The sequence below is a fragment of the Papio anubis genome, chromosome 7, assembly GCF_008728515.1.
Source record: "Papio anubis isolate 15944 chromosome 7, Panubis1.0, whole genome shotgun sequence".
NCBI classification, from domain to species: Eukaryota; Metazoa; Chordata; class Mammalia; order Primates; family Cercopithecidae; genus Papio; species Papio anubis.
In genome coordinates, this window is record NC_044982.1 from 37,672,298 (window position 1) to 37,684,747 (window position 12,450).

The 12,450-nt window shown below is 53.8% G+C and overlaps 1 protein-coding gene across 3 annotated transcripts in view; it reads left to right on the top strand.

Annotated features, from left to right (window-relative positions):
• The first annotated feature begins 1,113 nt into the window (after positions 1-1,113).
• Positions 1,114-12,450, top strand: part of ACTN1 (actinin alpha 1) — a 105,555-nt gene continuing 94,218 nt past the window's right edge. For 2 of the 3 annotated variants that reach the window (XM_003901964.4, XM_003901962.4), the window contains exon 1: positions 1,114-1,793. In XM_003901964.4, the coding sequence (XP_003902013.1) occupies positions 1,689-1,793 (105 nt within the window). In that variant the 5' untranslated portion in view covers positions 1,114-1,688. The remainder of the gene's footprint in view (positions 1,794-12,450) is intronic. The other variant, XM_003901963.4, reaches the window with a different exon arrangement.

Consider the following 12,450-nt stretch of genomic DNA (forward strand, 5'->3'; position numbering starts at 1 on the left):
TTTTTGTATTTTTAGTAAGGATAGAGCTTTGCCATGTTGGCCAGGCTGGTCTCAAACTCCTGGGCTCAAGCAATCCGCCCGCCTCAGCCTTTCAAAGTGCTGGGATTACAGGCGTGAGCCACTGCCACCGCGGCCAGCCTCAAATCCATAAATTAAGCTCTACTGTGTGCTGGGTGCTGGGGTGGAAGACTGGCACAGCTGTTGTTCACAATACAGTGCATAACGTAGGAGAGGTTTATTTGCTACTGTTCTTCGACCCAGGATCCCATAGAGAAGCCTGCCAGAACGCGAGGCCTGCTCCTTCCCGGGCATTAGCGCTTTTATACTCTGCTCTTACTAAGCGCAGGGAAAGGAGTCCTGGCAGGTGGCAAGCAGAAGTTAGAGCTATTTAGTCACTCCCGCCCTCCGTCCTCCTCCAATGACAATAAGGTTTTGTTTGTCAGGCATAAGGTTACAGGATTGGCCTGTGGAGTCCAGAAGCTCTTTCCGCGCTCGGCTCTTTGAGCCTCAGTTTCCCCATCTGTCAGATGTGTGTATGTGGGAGGGGGGCACGGAGTAGATCTACCTAGATCACCTGGGGCCGTCCCTTCCAGTTTTGGGGGAATGTCGGGGTGTCTGTGAGGGGGAGGGAGGACTCCGCCACGCGAAGGTAGTTTTAGCCGCAGCAACCAGCCAAGTGTGCCCGCGGAGACCGGCAGGGAATTCCAGGAGGCCCCTCTGTGGAGCGGTCCCCAGAGCCCGAGGGCGAGCTGGAAGGGTTCCTGCGGCGAGGCGGGAATGCTCGGTAGCCTCTGAGAGCAGTTCGCTGGCGAGAAACCCGGCTCCTGCAGGGCAGGGATCAGCCGGGTCGCGCCTTGTAGGGTGGGGTGGGGTGGGGCGGGGCCGGGGGAGGGCGGTGGAGTCATGAAATTCCCAAGAAATTCCTTTCCATTGCCCCACCCCGCCCCCTTTCCTAGGGTGCCGACCTGTCCAGACCAAGATTCCCTGGAAAAGAAAAAATGCATGCTCTTCGGGTTTCCTCGCGTCCCTTCTCCAGCCCCCTCCCACCCCGGGATTTGGAGCGCGCGTGGGAGCGCAATAACGGTGGCGGGGAACGGGTCCAATCCCGGCGGCTCCTGGGGCTCCCGAGCGCCCTGCCACTCAGTCCCCCAGCTCAGGGAGGCGTCTCCCGGCTTCAGTCCCTTTCAGCTTAAGCTGGCGTCACATGAACCGCGGGGGAACGGGCACCGCGGGAGTGGGCGGGGGGGTGCGCGCTGGGAGGGGGCCGCCCAGTCCACCTATATGCGCCGCAGCCTGGCTGACGGATGCCAGGAATTCCCAATGAGAGGCGATGGGGGGAAGTTTGGGCAACTCGGCCTGGCCAATGGAGAGCCTCGGGAGGGCTCTGCCCCTTCCCCCCGCCCCCGCCCGCCTCGGCTCCCGCAGCGCAAGTGTGTCCGCCTAGCTCAGTGTGCGTGGAGATTAGGTCCAAGCGCCCGCCCGGAGGCAGGCAGTCCGCGAGCCCAGCCGCCGCTGTCGCCGCCAGTAGCAGCCTTCGCCAGCAGCGCCGCGGCGGAACCGGGCGCAGGGGAGCGAGCCCGGCCCCGCCAGCCCAGCCCAGACCTACTCCCTCCCCACGCCAGGGCAGCCGCCGTTGCTCAGAGAGAAGGTGGAGGAAGAAATCCAGCCCCTAGCACGCGCGCACCATCATGGACCATTATGATTCTCAGCAAACCAACGATTACATGCAGCCAGAAGAGGACTGGGACCGGGACCTGCTCCTGGACCCGGCCTGGGAGAAGCAGCAGAGAAAGGTTAGCAGCTGCCCCCGCCCACCGCAGCCCCCAGCCCCGACCAGCTCTGCCCACCGGGTTCTAGGATCCGGGCTCTGAACCGGTTCCGGGCGCGCACGGGAGGGGGCGGGGGCGGCGCGGCCGCTGCGAGGTGGGGTGTTGGGTTACAGGCGCCTGGCGGAAGCGGGAGCGCCCCTGCCCCGGAGCCCGCGAACGCTGGGCCGTATCGCGGGGAGGTGGCGCCGCCGGCGGGCAGGTCTCCTTGGGGGTCCGTGGTCCAGGCCACCCTGCGGCTGCTGCAACCATCCCCGCGTGGGCTTTGCGCGGGGGCGGTGCTCCTCAGGCTGGGGCTGAGACCCCGGCTCGGGGCTGCTTGCCCCGGATCGATTTTCCCTTTTTTCCGCCCCCGGCCACCTCTCCATATGGCGTGCGGTGGCAGCGCCACTTCCTGGGCCGCCCTGGGTTCAAGCTGAGTGGCGGGCCGCCCGGGACCCTGCGGCCCCCCAGGCCGAGGGGAGACCACCGGAGAGATCGGCGGCCGCCTCCGGATCTGCCTAGAGAAGGACCAGCTGGAGTGCGGCTGGGGCCGAGAAAACTGGGGGGCGTACGCTGGCTCCCCCGCGGGCCTGGTGGAGGCGGGGTCAGGACGGCAGACCGTTTTATTGCTTAACTCAGTGGGTTGGTAGCTGTAAGACCCACATGGGCTTGCGTCTACGTCCTGCCCCTCCGACCCCCGGGAAAGGTGGGCAGCTCGGTTCGAGTTGAGGGGCCCCAGAATGAGGGTCTGTCTTAGGGGATATTTGGGGCCAGTCACTGGGGATCCCTGCTTAGCCACGGAGCTGCTTCCCAGGCAGGCGCGGTGTGCCGGGTGCGCGCCCCGCCTGGGAAGCTGGGCTCGGAGCTGGGCTCGGAGCTGGCGATGGGACCCGGGCACAGTGGCCAGTGGCAGGAAGAGGTCAGAAACCACTCGTAGTGGTGGGGGGAGGGCGCCTCAACCCTGCCGCTGCTTCCTGCCTGCGCGGTGAGCCCGTGCCCCCAGGCGGCCACGTACCCTGAATACCCCTTTCCCTCCCCCTCCTCCCGGCTGCCCGCTTCCATCCGGTCCCTCCCCGTTTCATACCCTCCCTCCACACCCCACCCCCCCGGCTGATCTGGGAATGGGGTTTGGGGTGGGGGGGACAGGATGGCGCGTCCCTTTGGATAGTGCGGTTAGGGCTGGGCTTGGGAGAACGCTCATGTCCAAAAATGGTAACATTCATTCCCTTTTTTAAACTTAAAAGGGGGGTAGTTTATAGAGCCGACTGAAGTTTTTTTTTTTCAGCCAAAGGCATCCTGTATTAGCTCACTCAGGAATCCTAGGCCCTGAAACCGAGCCCTTTTACTCACTTCATCAGACAGGCAGAGGTAATCTAAAACACACACAATGGGCTTCCTCAAAGCAGGACGACCTAGGCTACGGTGCCCAAGGCCTATATGCAGGGCTGGGCCCTATACAGCGACATCGGTCATCTACATCGGACATGGGAAGGTCCCCTGACTTCGAACTGATTTCTTTGTAATGTGCCAGTTGCTTAAACTCCCCCTCTTCCTGTCATCTTCCTAGTAAGAGCTGAGGACTGGGGGAGCTGCAGACAGTCCCCCACTCACTTGGCTAATTTCCTGGGACCGTGGGTGCTGTGGGTGGAACTGAAAAGTGAGTGGGTAATTTGGAGATCCCTATGGGGCACCAGGCAGAAGGCTCTTTAATAATTTCAGGGTGAAGCCTTCTTGCGAATGGATTTTAAATTAGAAGTGAGGTTAGGATGGTGGACTGGGGTCTTCCTTGGGGTTTAGAAGCAAAGAGAAATCCCTGCTTAGGGAGCACCTGCTTCGTGCATGGGAGGGGCAGGAGTAACAGAGCTGCCCAGGAACTAGGCCCCAGGAACTGCCCAGGAAAAGGACTGTGAGACCAAGTTCCTGGGGGACAGACACTGAGCACTGGCCTGAACATAGTATTTAATATTTCTGAATGAATGAATATATTAAACGCAGTTGGGGAGAAGAATATAGATTCCCAGGGCTCTGACCTGGGTGGCAGTGGGTGTGCCCCAGGCCTTTGGGCAGCCAGCTAGGAAGAGGTGGTCTGGGAAATTGGGTTATCCTGGAGGCAAACTCAGCAGTGCCAAGAGCTGGCATTTGCTGATATGTGCCAGGCACGCACAAGGATGAGGAAACCAGGGCCAGAGAGGGGAAGTAACTAGCTCCAAGTCCAGACTGGTGTTTGGTGGGACTGGGGTGCAGCCATGTTTGGGACCGGCACCTTCCCCTCACTTGTCCCTCCTTGGCAAGGGAGGCAGGAAAGCTGGGCCTGGCAGCCAGAGCCAGAGCATCTCGGAACCAGGAGAGCGGACACGTGCTTTGGGCGGGGTTGATGGAGGGGCCACACAGAAGGAGCTCTGGGCCTGACTCTGAAGATTCAGATCCACATTTTTTTGTTTCCTGTTAATTCTCTAGATTATCTTTCGTGGGCCTCAGTGTGCAGAATTTCTGGCCTGCCTAGTTCTCAGCAGGTTGATATTAAGGAGGTAGTATTACAGGTGAGGGATAAGACTTAAGGTAAACATGTTGCTTTTGACACTCTTTCTACTGACTGGGAGGCGGGGTTTGTGTGGGACCGGAGTCCACAAGTGGACAGAGGCTGATGGTTCCAGAGGAGGCAGTGAGTGAGTGTGAGGAAGGGAAGAGGAGGACACAGTGTAAAGGGATACAAAGGTCACCGGTAGAAGGCAGAAGACCCTCTTTTTAGCTTTGGTGCAGCCATGGCTATCTGTGAGACTTTGGGCAAGTCTTTCCATTTCATTGAGCTTTTATTATTAGATCATTCAGCAAATACTTTGTGAGCACTCATTCTGGGCCAGACACAGTTCCAGGTATTAGGGATGGGGCACTGAGCAAGACAGACCAAGCTCCCGTTCTCGTGGCACTTTCATTAGGTTTCCTCCTCTGTAAATGGGATGCATTTCTGCCCACGGAGCCCTCAGGACTCTTCCGGGGAATCAGGTTAAATGACGCATTGAGAAATGCTTCCTTGGTGAAAGTATGGCCTGATGTGGATGCAGGGAGAAGTCTGTGCAGGCAGGAGGCATGACTCAAGGAGCTGCACTGGCTTGGCCGAGGCTTGTCCCTCTTTCAAAGAATGCTTCGGTGCGGAGTTCATGGGCTGGTCGCCATGCCTCCAGACACAAAATGCAGTTATCTTCCAGATAGAGCACGTGGATTAGAGGCACTCCTCTCCTTTTCCAGCTTTCATAATCTTCCTGGTCTTTGAGGCTGGGCTCTGAAGTTGCTTTTCCTAGGAGCTGCTGTTATTTTCAGGGTGACTGCGGCCCCCAGTTTTCTCCCTTATGTAATTTTGCTCATGTTCTTAGGTGTGTGTACCTAGTGTAGGTCAAGTTGGAGAGAGCATCAACTTGGAGTAGGTTCCTGGCTCTATTATTTTCAGGCTTGTGACCTTGGGCAAGTTCCTCTCCGAGTCTCCAATTCCCTACTTATAAAAAAGAGCTAATACCCACCTTGCTGGCTTGATGAGAACAGATATGTAAAATAGTAGCTTCTGCTGTTAAATTTTATTTTCTCTCTTCCTTCTCAGGTCCTGAAGATTCTGGTTTAATGTGTGTTTCTACAGGTGCCAGTCTGCGGCCTTTTACATGCAGGAACTTAATCAATACTTGTTGAGCTAATGGATGTTTAAACATAGAGGCAGTGTTGGCAAGTGAAAAGAGGTGGTTGTGAATAAGGCCCACATCTCCATTCAGCAGACAGGTGAGGGTAGGTCACAGGAAGAGGGGACGTGTTGTTTGCACTTCCTTCTGGACAGCTAGGCCATTGCAGGAGCTAGCCAAGGCCACCAGTCAAGGTGGAGGACTACAGAGAGGGGAGGATCTGCTGTAAAAGAGTTTACCTGGGGAGAGATGGGACATCCAAAATCAGGGTGATGCCTTGTAGAAATAAAACCAGAAAGAGGAGAGGATTGGCTGTCCTCTCCATTCTTAGTCCCCTCCCTGTTCTGCTCTCCTTCCAGCTTCACCCCATGCAGTGTCCGTGGAGGCAGGGACCCAGCCTGTCCTGTTCTCTGCTGAATTCCTAGTGCTGAGCACAGGGGCAGGCCTGCTGTAGGTGGCCTGATCTAGAACTGTCTCTGAAAAATGGAATAAATGGCATCATGCGTGGCTCCCAACTTCAGGCTTGGGGGCGGGGAAGGCAATGAAATGCTTTATGTTCAGATAACCACCTATCCTGGGGCTGTCCCAGACTCTGCAGATAAATGTGTGCTGGGTGCACCATGAGTCCAAATCTTGGTCCCCCTGTTGACTGTTGAGATCTTGGCAAGTCAGTTTACCTGCTGTGTGCCTGATGATATCAATGGGGAAATGGGGATAATAATAGTTCTTGCTTGATAGAGTTGCGTGGAGGTTTAAATGAAGCAATGTATGTAGGGATTTAGCACAGCACCTAGCGTATAGTGAGTGCTCAGTAAATGTTATTTGGAGGAACCAGAATTTCTATGGTCTTTACCCAATAGGCTTTGAGATAAGCCATAGTATATAAACCCATCTTTGCAGGAGCCAAGGTTGTTTAGGGGTGTACGGGAGTTGCGTTGTCCTTGACGTCTGACCTTAACCTCTGTGATGGCTCAATCTCTTCACCTGTGGAATAAGGTAGCCTTCCTTGCCTACCGTACTCCCTGGGTATGGGGATGAAGGGTAGATGTTAAAGTACTTAAAAAACAAACAACCCCACCATGTCAGCTTATATAGGGAAAATGGCCACACAGTAGGAATTCCCTGTAAGTGATTTAACTCTGGATATCTTCAGGCTGAGGCATTCCTTTTTTTAAGATGGAGTCTCGCTTTGTCACCCAGGCTGGAGTGCAGTGGCGTGATCTCGGCTTATTGCTACCTCCATCTCCCAGGTTCAAGCAATTCCCCGGCCTCAGCCTCCCTAGTAGCTGGGATTACAGGCAGGCACTACCACACCTGGCTAATTTTTGTATTTTTAGTAGAGATGGGGTTTCTCCATGTTGGCCAGGCTGGTCTTGATCTCCTGACCTCATGATCTGCCAGCCTCGGACTCCCAAAGTGCTGGGATTACAGGCATGAGCCATCGCCCCGGCCCGGGCTGAGGCATTCTTTGGGCCCCACCCATCCCTCCCAGCAGTGAACCCAGCCCTGCTTTATCTGAACATCTGATGTGTCTCCTTCTCCAAACCTTGCCCCATTGGTTGGCGAAGTGATTGACAAAGCCTGAGGAGAGGTGGACTGGGGAATAGGGCTGCAGAGGCCAGCTGGCCTCAGACCAGGCAGGTGGGGGCTGCTTCTGGCTGCTACCCAGGCTGCGGTAAGACAGGCAGGTGTGAGGAGGCCTGGTGAGCCCTGAGAACCAGATTTTCCAGTTTTGAGAAATGGTGGTACTCTAAGGGGCTGCTGAAGTCGCCGGACACTGGAGTTTGGTTTGGAGGAGAATGAGGCTAGCAGCTCCTGTAAGATGCATGGCTGCCACCTTCTCAAGAGGAAGAGGAGGAACCTCCCTCCCTTCAGTCTGACTTCCTGGGGAGGTGCTGCAGGCTCTGCAGGCTGTGTTGGACTTGGACACCCCTTTTCATCTGCTCGAGGAAGGCCTGGGGCTGGGCACCTGGCTGGGGCCATAAACCATCAGTCTGGCTCAAAGACTTGTCACACAAGACCTGGGGGCCTGGAGCCAGGGTGGGGCAGCCGGAGCCTGAGATGTGGCCTAGTCACAGATGTGCTACCGCGGGTCTCTGGGAAAGAGCCCAGCCCTTAATAGGGTGAGAATATGGATGGTTCCTCCTCATGGAGGCAATCAGTAGATGTTCATTAAACCCCTGTTAGGTATCAAATGCTCTGCTTGCTGTGTGGAGTGTGGAAATGATGGTTTAGGTAGACAGAGAACCAGAAAGATGCGGAATTGCAACAGGCTCTGCCAATAATGGCCATTGGCAGAAGCTTGTGGAATAGGAGCTGCATCTCAAAGGAAGGAAGTTCTGCTGGGAGCCTTACTTTTCTCTGGCATTTCAGCTGCATGTATGTGTGCGTGCGTGTGTGTGCATGTGTGTGTGATGTAGAACAGAGGTGGGGAGAGGGGAGATGCCTGAAAGGGCAGAGCAAAGCAACAGTGACTATCCTGCTGGGGAACACCCCCTCCTATTACTCTCCCTTATCATTCTTCTATTATAGTTTTAAATTTGTGTTTCATAGAGATGGGGGTTTCGCTATGTTGCCCAGGCTGATCTTGAACTCTTGGCCTCAAGTGATCCTCCTGCCTCAGCCTCCCAAAGTGCTGGGATTATAGGCGTGAGCCACTATGCCTAGCTTCATTGTTCTTTTCCATTTGTTTTGCCCCTCCCAGAGCTGACCTCTCACCTTTCTGCGAGAGGTGGCCAGGCCATCTGGACAGGTCACAGACCAGATTCTCAAGGCCACACCTCTGTACAGATATTGTTGGGATCATCCCAGCCAGTTAATCCCACCTGAGCTGCCTCCATGTGTAACCCACCTATGGTTTTCCTGGACTTGGTATGGAGCCAAAGCGCACCTTCTCCACCGGCCCTGCTTTTATGCCCTCTTTAGAGTACACAGAGAGGTGTTGGTAGGCCATGTCTCTGCAAGAGGGGCCTGTGGATTGAGCTGAGTTACTCACCATGGACACTGGTGGGGTCCTGGAACCCACCAACTGAGTTGGTTTGGGCAGTTCTAGTCTGCACCTCCCCGGAGAGGTCACGGCAGAGAGGCCGGGGCAGAGGAAACCCGCTGAGCCTACTTCCTTAGTTCTGGCAGATGGGTCAGCCCCCACTGCACTCATGATTCAGTTTAGCCCAGGGTTCTGGCTCCATCTCCCGAGGTGCCAGTGCAGGTGGCCTCCTAAGTACTGTTTGGCCAAACCTGGCTCTGACTGAGGCAAGGAGCCTTAGGAGTGGTGGGGACAGGAGACATAGTAAACCAGGGCTCAGAGCCACCCTGGAACCCCTCCTTCTTCCTTCTTCATGCATGACCAAGGTTTCTGTATTCATCCATTCTCACGCTTCTAATAAAGACATACCCAAGACTGGGTAATTTATAAAGCAAAGAGGTTTCATTGACTCACAGTTCAGCATGGCTGTGGAGGCCTCAGGAAATTTAAAATCATGGCGGAAGGGGAAGCAAACATGTCCTTCTTCACATGGCTGCAGGATGGAGAAGTGCAGAGCGAAGGTGGGGAAAAGCCCCTTATAAAACCATTATATCTTGTGAGAACTCACTATCATGAGAACAGCATGTGGGTAACCACCCCCGTGATTCAATTACCTCCCGCTGGGTCCCTCCCGTGACACGTGGGGATTATGGGAGCTACAATTGAAGATGAGGTTTGGGTGGGAACACAGCCAAACCATACCTGTTTCCCACCTATCCCCAGGCTGGGCATCAAGTCCAGGCTCCCAGGAATCCATCCTTCTCAGCAGATGGGGGGAAACGCATGGAGAGGGTGGCTCAGGCTCTCCCTTCCCTGCCTTTCTTGCTTTCCCTCCTTTCATGTCGTCCCAGAGGGTTATCTGGCGGGTGAGTCTGGTTATCTGGGCATGGTGAGTCTGGTCTAGTGATGGGCAGGCCCCAAAGCTGTGTGTGGCAACATTCATGACCCCAGCTGGCCCCTTCTGCATGCACCATTCTGCCATGAAGTTAACAAAATTCCTTTTCTTGTAATAATTCTAGTGGCTCCCCTTTTTGAGCACATGGTAATTATCAGCAACTGTTCTAAGGACTCTACATGCATGAGCGCATCTAACCCTGTGAGGTGGATCCTCCTGTTATCCCATTTTGCAGATGAGAGAGCTGGCTGGGAGAAGCTGCAGAACTCCTCCAGGCCCACACAGCCAGCAAGTGGTGGAGCTGGGATCTGAAGCCAGGCAGTCGGGCTCCAGCATTTGCACTTCTTCTCAACTTTGCTCTGCTGCTTATACAACAAATGCTTGCGTGGGTAGAATACTTAGCCCAAGACACACGTATACAAACAAAACTCTGGTGATGGAAATGTTCTGGAATTGGATAGTAGTGGTGGTTTAACAGCCTCACAAATATACCTGAAACCACTGGATTGTACGTTTTAAAATGGTGACTTTTATGCCATGGAATTTTTAAAAACCTAAGAAATTTTTAACTAATATAAAGAAGAAAATGACAATTGCTTGTCATCCCACCTCCCAGAGGTAAACAAGCATTCACAGGATTTCTGATGGCTTCTGCCATCCTTGTCCCTCTTCCCTCATTTGTGTGTCCCCTTCTCTGTCATGCCCAGTGTTTAGAGCTGGGGTCCAGGTTCATGATGAGTGAGAGGAGCCTGGAAGAGGAAGACAAGGGCGGGAGCTTTTGTAGAAAGCGGGATGAAGGATGTGGCTCTTTCCTTGGAAACTGACCAGAATAGATCATAGATACGCACAGGCAAACAGAAGACTGGGTGGGATGGGGAGAGGTGGCCTTCAGTTTCCAAGTCTCAGTCCAAGGGGAAGATTCCTTCCCAATCTCTGTCTGTAAACCCTGTTGGCCTGGGATTGCTTCTCTCCATGTGCTCTCCCCAGGGCTGGCAGGGTGGAGTCCACGTGAGGCAGCTTTCCTTAGGGTTGTAGGCAGGGGAAGGGGAGGGCAGGGTCAGGCTGCCCCCCAAAGGAGGCAGCTGCACCACTCTTGGAGGTTGCCTAGCAATCGTGGGGAAAGGTGACCTGGCCCACTACAGAGGTGGGAGGAGAATAAAAGGCAGCCGAGGATGGAAATCGGGCGTACATTGCAGAGGATGCTGTTCCCCTGGAAACTGCCTCCTTGGTCCTTGGCTACAGCAGGGGTGGGGATCTGTTCTCCATTAAGAGGGAGTGGAGTCTTCCCTAGGCCTGTCACCCACAGGTCAGGGCTGGGGGACCTAGGGAAACCCTTCTTGCACATGGAGTGTATGTCAGATGCGTATGTCAGTGGCTGCATTTAACGTTGACAACAGCCTTGTAAGATATGTGGGATGATGACACTTCATAGATGGAGATCCTGAGCTTCGAGATAGAGAACAACATGCTCACGGCCACACAGTTAGAGAGGCCTGGAAATGAAGGTGCTGGTACCCTTCACCCTTAAAGGGAACCATTCATTTTGGTTCAAAGCATTTCACAAGCCCAAGGTACTCGGAGGTAAATGTAAACACTGACCACCTCCTGGGGAGGGAACAGAAGATGAGGGAAGGCTGGAAAGGTGTGTTACCTGTTTTATATCAACCAACCAGCCAGCCAGTATTTATTAACAGTGTCTTGGTTTTCCAAATAAGCACAAAGCTTAATAGTTCACACTGATTAAAGGCTGAATGGTTTGGATTACCTCCACCTGTCAAACAACTCTTTGGGGAAGGGACTGTTAGTTTTCTTGGTACAGACAGGGAAATGGAAGCCCAGAGAGGTTAAGTAACTTGCCCAATATTAGGCAGATTGACCTCAGAACTCGGCTCTTAACCAGAAGTACAGACACACTCTTTGCTATTAGGAGTTTATGTTTGAATTGGGAGGCAAGGCTTATATAGAATTGAAATAAGAGGACAACTCATTGTGGCACATTTTTGACATTTATGCTTCCATGTGTGGCTTTCTCTCCAGTAATCATGGTGAGCAAACTTGTGAGGTCTTATCCCCATTTTACATGCAGGGAAAGTAAGGCTCAGAAAGGTTAAGCGACTTTACCTGGCTTTCTGTAGCCTGGAAGTAGAGTTGGTTTTCAATCCAGGTCTTTGACAGGAGGGTCTGTGAGGTTTAAGGGGATGGACATAGGCCTCAGTGAAGGTACTTTTCTTGGTTTTGAAGGTAGTGAAGGATGCAAGTTGTATTTCTCTGTGTTTTTCAGTTGAAGCAGTAACTGTCAGGAATAGACAAAAGTCCCCTGAACTTGGAGGCCTCCCCAATCCCGCGTTCCTGGTGGCCGCTTCTGGTGCTGACCCCAGCTTTTGGGAGCTAGCTTCCCCTGCTTTAAGATTCAGCACCACCCTCCCCTTCTCTCTTGTTTTGGTTCCTTCAGTTTCACCTGTTCTGTCTGTCCTTCCCTTTAGAGAGTCTCTTCCTTTGTGGTCACAACGGGAACCAAACAGGCTTTGAACCAGGCAGCTGAGGCTCAGGTTTATTTTGATTTTAAAAGTCTGTGCACGTGAAACTCGTAACGTTTCAGGTTCTTGTTTAAGCCTTGAGACGATTTAGAAAATTGATGAGGGAGTGGGGGACTTAGGTTGGCTTTTGGCACTGCAGGGCTGGGGAGTTTTTGTGCCGGGTCAGAGAACAGCACCAAGTGGGGGCAGTGCCATTTCCTGACCCCCAGCTTTGAACTTTCCAGGCCTAAATCAGAGGCCCCAAATGTTCACCTCGAGGTGGAAGAGCAGCTGGCTGGGGGAAGGGAGGCTCCTCCCCGTTACCTTGTTTTTCCTGTGTCTTGGTGGTGGGTGATGGTGGAGCTGGTTGGGAGCGTGGTCACAAGGCCTGTGATTTGAGGCCAGGCCAGGGCTTGTAGGGGAGCATTTTTATGGGCCTGAAGATTTATTTTTTAAAAGCCATCTGCAAAGCTGATTATAATTGATGGGAGTGAGACAGCATCTGAGCTCTATTTTCAAATCATCTGTAGGTGAAATGACA